The sequence below is a fragment of the Aplysia californica genome, unplaced genomic scaffold (genome assembly GCF_000002075.1).
Source record: "Aplysia californica isolate F4 #8 unplaced genomic scaffold, AplCal3.0 scaffold00478, whole genome shotgun sequence".
In the NCBI taxonomy this organism is placed as follows: Eukaryota; Metazoa; Mollusca; class Gastropoda; order Aplysiida; family Aplysiidae; genus Aplysia; species Aplysia californica.
In genome coordinates this window covers 189963-196622 of record NW_004797748.1, presented here as the reverse complement: position 1 = coordinate 196622, position 6660 = coordinate 189963, and the positions used below count along the sequence as shown (strand labels likewise).

The following is a 6660-nucleotide window of genomic DNA, read 5'->3' as shown; positions in this document are numbered from 1 at the left end:
GAGAGAGAGAGAGAGAGAGAGAGAGAGAAAGAGAGAGAGAGTTGAGGACCTGAGAACTACACCAAGGTCAAGTCACATTTAGATTTGCGCAAAAACCTCATTCGTGAAATACATTCAAGTTTCGATAAGAGGGCTTAAATAGAGTTGTGGGTTTTTTTACTTGACCTTCTTTTTACATTCAGGCTTTGCATCTCTGAAAAAGAATATCTGGAACTGGGCGTAGGCCTGGAACAGAATAGCGCTTCGTCAGTGCTACTTATAGCGGACCCTTTGTCGCCGCTTTCGAATGATAACAATAATATAATATGCAGAGCTCTATTTTTACGAAAATGTGACCTAACCTCGTTGTTCTCAGGTCTTCAATTACAAAGTTCTATCTGCTTATTACCTAGTTTTGATAAATTTGACGTCCAAAATTGTGAGTTTCAAAACATGGTTAGGTCTAAGCTTTCTCAAATGCAATTCTTGGAATATCTTGATACAGAGCCGAATAATCTTACTATTTTGATAGAACAGATAGACCATTTAGTGCTTGACCTCACTGTTTAAATAACTCAAAACGGCAAAAATTAATGTCAGGTAGAACTTTGTGATTCTAAGATAGTGAAGTGATAAGAGACGAGCAGACGCATTTGATCTTTTCTCTCAAACATCTAATTTTTTATTATAATTTATTTTCCCAAGGGAAGTACAACACTGACTTGCAGAAATTGTACGCCTCGATAAGCGACCTAAAAATATGATAATAAAGGTCTGTCGTCTGCTTTCGTCTCCACCTTCTGCACCCACCCTCTCACCTCCTTTGCCAGCTTCCTCTGTGCTCCTGACTCTGCAGATTTTCTACTGATTCTCCTTGGCTCTTTCTTACTGATGTCTTTCAACCACACCTGTGATCTTATGGTAGGAAAGATCTACACCTAGTCTTCTCGGACAAAGGAGAAAAATCTCGGAGGTCTCGTGTACAAGTTGCGCACGTTCCAGATCCCTTGTGGTCCACAATCGATAAGAGTAGGCTTCGGCCGCCACCCGGGCAAAATTCAAAATTGCCTACCAACTGAAAATGTTTAATGTGTCCCATGCGCTCATTAGACCTTATAATGCAGTTGCGAGCGCCGTAAAACACTTACCCAAACAAACACACACCCACACTCACACACATGCACACACACACACACACACACACACACACACACACACACACACACACACACACACACACACACACACACACACACATGCACAAGAGCGCGTGCGCATGCGGGCGCGCGAGCACTTTCTGAAAAGGAGGATGCTAATATAAATATGTCGATTTACTGCATTTGATCGTATATTTATATGGATGCAACGCCAATAAGAAACGTTTGAAGATAGAAACTCAACTTTCTTCTTGTGTTTTAAAATTATCACTTTCCTTTCAGTTTCTGGCAAACTCATGGCTCTTCCATCATGACCCTAAAATCTGGGACGATCCCTGGAAGTTCAAGCCTGAACGATTTTTAGATGAGAGTGGAGTCATACTGCCAGCCAATCATCCAGTGCGCAAAAAGTGAGTTCGAGTCTAAAAATCAACGTAAAATTATCTACATTGTTGTGTTTCCAGTCACCCACCTGTTGAAAATGTTTCTTATGACGTTGTTTGCCTCTACCCCTTTTGCTTTCTTTTTTCCCCAGCGAATTCAACATGTTCAAAACCCCTAAGATCGATTCAAGTGCACTAGAAACTGTTTTTACGTAATATAAAACTAAAATACTAGTTTTGTACCCGTTCGATGAAGGGACTCAAAAGAATCGATCGTCAAGTCATTGTGGAAACAGTGCGAACTGTTTGTGAATGGAAACCTCACTTGTTTAATAGTGTCTTAGAAGACGGACTTTCCCAAGATTAGATCTTAACTAAACTAATCAAAAACTTCAGACTCCTTAATATAACTGTGCACCCTTTGAATGATTTTGAACCACTGTTAATTTTTTTCGAATTCGAAAGTTAAGTGGTTCGGAAGCTTTAAGCGACCAAAATGATGAACTTTCACAAACATAAAATAACTAGCCGGGGTCCCTTTCGATGAAAGGAATGATCGGTGCATTAACATCAACTGAAAGTTATAGGCCTACTATATTTACACTCTACTGGAAGGGAGCAATAAATCCTGAGAGATGAAAAAAAGAAGGTTTAGATATAGTGATGTATAGATTGATTCTCTATTCCGCTTTCGTGGTTGTATACTTCTGAATTTCAAAGGTATGGAAACAGTGCGCCCGGGTATAGAATGGAAACCTCACTTGTTTACAATGGCGTCTTAGAAGACGTACTTGCCCGAGATTAGATCAAAAAGAAACTAATGAAAAATGGAAAATTAAACTACAATGACTTTAGGCTCCTCAATAGAACTGTGCACCCTTTAAATGATTCTGAACCACAATTTATTTTGTCAAATTCAAAAATAAACTGGTTCCGAAGTTTTAGACGGCCAAAGTGACGAACTTTCACAAATATAATAATATGTATAGATAATAATATATTTCGCCTAAAGAGATCCATTTTGAATGTGAAAGCCAAGCTAGCTAGCCGCTATAGCAATATAGGTAGCAAATTGTGTTGCAAATGAAAGGTCTTCATAAGAATCTGAACGAGGTTATAGCTGTGGGCCCCCTTTTCCTAAATCCTTCTTATACGTACTCTCACAACAGGTCTTTGTGGGAGGGCGCAATGGTAGGCTCTTCTAGTATTCTAGAATTTCTGTTTTGCTTTTCACTTTCAATAAATGACCGTTATGGTGTCGAGGTGTCGATGTGTTTCTCACATAAGCGGGAAAAAAACAACAACTCCCGATCCATCTGTTGTCATAACAATGAACAACAACATTACAAACTTTCTTTCGTAATTACCGTACTCATTTTCTGTGGGTATTTCATTTTCAATGTTTTGAATAAGACTCAACAGAATTAGAGTAAAAATTCTTTGTTACTGTTCATTTCTACAGGATTCTGCCCTTTGGACATGGGATCAGAATGTGTCCTGGTGAGGCGTTTGCCAGATCTCGTGTCTTCCTGTTCGTTGTGTCGATCCTCCAGAAATTTGACCTCTTTCCTCCGGAGAACGAACCTCTACCATCCTGTGACCCGAGAGACAACCTGAAGGGGGTCATAAGACAGGCACCACCGTTCAAGTGCAGACTGAGGAATCGCCGAGAAGCTGAGACAAGTAAAGAGTGACTTCTGTTCTTTTCTGAAGTATTTAATAAACATTATTAAGCTTACTTGAACCAGTATACGTAATACGACAAATAATTGCAAAGGAGTTACCAATAGTGTCTTTTTTTTTGTTTTTGTAAGTGTTTTACGGCGAAGCCTACTCTTATCGATTTTAGACCACCAAGGGATCTTTAACGTGCGCAACTTGCACACGGGTCCTCCGAGATTTTTCGCCCTTGTCCGAGAAGGCTAGGTGTAGATCTTTCCTACCAGAAGATCTGGGGTGTGGCTGAAAGACAGCAGTAAGAAGAAGCCAAGGAGTAGCAGTAGAAAGGCTGTAGAAAGAATCAGGAGCCCAGAGGAGGGGGCAAAGGAGATGAGGGAGTGGGGGGCAGAAAGGGGAGACGAAAGCAGACGACAGAACATTGCTAGAGAGCAGGAAAGGAGGTGAAAGGAGACAAATTTAGAGAAGAAAATTGTTCGGTCACTACCCGGATTCGAACCCAGGACCTTTGAATGAGAGGCCAACACCTTAACCTCTAGGCCACGAGAGCCCCCCAATAGTGTCTTTAGAGAAATTCCAAATGTATACATGGACAGGGATACACAAACGTGCCATTTGATATTTATTTAACTGCTTTATTTTTTCTTAATTTCGAATGCTTTTTTGTCGACCTGTACCGATTTAATCCTTTGTTCACTTCCTTCGCACTGTACAGCGAGGAATAAATTATGTCATAAGTCTCAAATATAAGGCTTTGGTCGCCCCTTTTAACCCCTCAGCCCTTCGGCATTGCTGGACAAACCCACTGTAGTTTTTGTTTTCGTTCTCTTACAAAGTCTATAATTACTATATTGCCAGAAATATAAACCAGTCGTAATTACAGTATTTTGCTTTCCTACTGCCTTTATATTTATGTTGGTGTCAAAGGTCATACATTATGTGACGTAAGTTATCTTTTGGTATCATCATGATGCTCGTAATGCGTATCATTCTTCCCATGGGAGCCAAGTAAGTAGCTGCTGCTGAAAAGTGCATGCGGGATATCGGCAGTTATTATGGTATGGCTTTTTTATTTCGGAGGGGGGGGGTGTTGCTTTTTTATCAGATGTTTTTGTTTTGGGATCAGGGGAATTTAGGTTAACAAAAAGATTGGTGACATTGGAGCTTGGGTCAAATGATTTAGATCTTGACCGACCGGACCCGATGGACATAGATCTATATGGACATAAGATTTTACGAGTGCTTTGCACTTATTTTTTAAAAATCAATAATTTTCTCCATGAGCATGCTGGGTTTATAGTTTTGTTGCTATTGTTTAGTTTGTTGTTGTTGTTGTTGTTGTTGTTGTTGTTGTTGTTGTTGTTGTTGTTGTGTGTGTGTGTGTGGTAGCCTATCCGTTCGAAATGTTTGGAGCCCCGAAGAGCGTGCTCTTCGCCAGGGCCACCGCCTCCCTTGGGTAGCGGGTGAGGCAGTCCAACCTCCCTGAATCCCCCCCCCCCCCGAAGAGATGCCACCAGCGGGCCTCTGTGGCGGGGCATCTCTGCAGCCAGTGCTCCAAATCTTGGGGCTCCTCGCTGCACAATAGACAGGTTGGGTCCGATGTTCTGTCTATTCTATTTTTGTAGGCCCGCAGCCCAGAGAAGTGACTGGTCCTGATTTTGGCCAGTAATGACTGGTCACTGCGTGACATAATAAGAGCCTCTCTTTTTAAGAAAATGCCCTGTATACTTCCTTCGTCCGCGTGTGGCATATAGGTCTTTTGTAATTAGTTTTATCTGGGCGCACGCACGCACGCACGCACGCACGCACGCACGCACGCACGCACGCACGCACGCACGCACTTTCAAAACAAGAGAAGTGATGTTGTTGTTGTTGTTGTTGTTGTTGTTGTTGTTGATGTTGTTGTTGTTGTTTTGGGTTGTTCTTGTTTTTGGTTGTTGTTTTTTTTTGGGGGGGAGGTTTGTTGCTGTTGTTTTTTTATTGGGGGGGGGGGCGTGGCTTAAACAACATCACATACTGTCACATGACCCCGTATTTTCTGTCATTAGATGTATTTAGGCAAATCATTTGCTGCGAAAAGACAGACCGAGTTTTTATTGTTTTATTCAACACCTCATCATGTAGCAAAGATATTGGGGTTGTTTTTTTAATGAACTGATCGGCTGACACCTTTGTACGCAATTTGACACAACAACCACGTATATTGAATACTTATGCTAAGTTATGCTGTATTTTGAATCATGCCTTTGTGTTGACATGTGTTCATGTAGGCCTACTTGTACAATAAGTATAATGTGTTGACCTTTTATGACTCCCTTTGCATTTTACAGCGATGAATAAAATGAAAAACCAATGGGTCTTTTCGTCGACATTGACCTCTTTTGTGCCTCTGCCGATGTGGTTTATAACTTTGGAGAATGTTCAGTGCCAAAGCTTTGAGTCGTATACAAGACGGCAGAGCTGGGGCTTTATTACATAGTACAATACTGAGGTGACCAGTTCTGACAAGACAGTACATTTATACAACGAAGGCTATTTTAGACCAGATCTAAGAGAATAAACGTTTATTCGCCCCTCCTCCCTCCCTTCCTTCCCCGAACAAAAACGTTTTCAAACGTTTTCACCTTTCACATTCATAAAGGGTTATAATATATTACACTTTTATTGTTATAAACCAGAAGCCACAAGAACGTTTTCGTGGTCATTTTGAGTCAGTCTATTAAATTGTTTTCTTCACAATAAGAAGAAGGTCAGTTAGGCAGAAAACTAGACAGCCTCAGGCGTAATGTCTATCTTCGCACTTGACCTCGCTCCACCACGGAGGAGCCAACACTTTGATCTTCGGCTACCAAAGAAAAGCTAACAAATACAGATACTAAAAGAATCGATACATGATATTACATACTGACTGAGCTAAATTCAAATGTTGTAAACCTGAAGACTCAGAAACCGAATGGTATTTAAAATATTTGGGTAACATTACAATCATAACCCTAATCCTGAAGCTGATGAACGAGAATAAGAAAACGATAAAAATATAGACCCTAACCTTAACTCTAACTTTAACCCAAAACTTACCGTAACCCTGTAACCAAAAATAAAGCACTCTCAACAGAGATACATTAAAAATAATACTTAACCTACACGTCTCACTGATCGCACGCAGCTTTTTCTTTCTTTTCTTTTTTTTTATCTCTCTTTCAGCCCACACGGGAGAAAGACAAAGTGTAACCCTAAATGTATTAACTTTGTAAACGTTGTATACCCCCTCATTTAGACCATTTAAATTTAGTAAGTAAGGAGCAAGTTGTTTCGGCCATGAATTGTTATGTGTAAGGGGAGGGAATCAAGAAAACAAGTTGATCATTGTGAAATGTGGGTTAATTTCCTTGCATGTCATGGGACATGAATAATGAATATCGTTTTGGAGTGGATGCCTTTGTGATTGTCTTGGTGTGTGTGTG

The 6660-nt window shown here is 40.5% G+C and overlaps 1 protein-coding gene across 1 annotated transcript in view; it reads left to right on the top strand.

Moving 5' to 3' along the window:
- The window catches only part of LOC101846678 (cytochrome P450 76A1), a 7352-nt gene extending 4139 nt beyond the window's left edge, over positions 1-3213 (top strand). Inside the window, exons 3-4 of the mRNA XM_013086546.2 lie at positions 1419-1546; positions 2982-3213. Coding sequence (XP_012942000.2) covers positions 1419-1546; positions 2982-3213 — 360 coding nt within the window. The remainder of the gene's footprint in view (positions 1-1418; positions 1547-2981) is intronic.
- The last annotated feature ends 3447 nt before the right edge of the window (positions 3214-6660 follow it).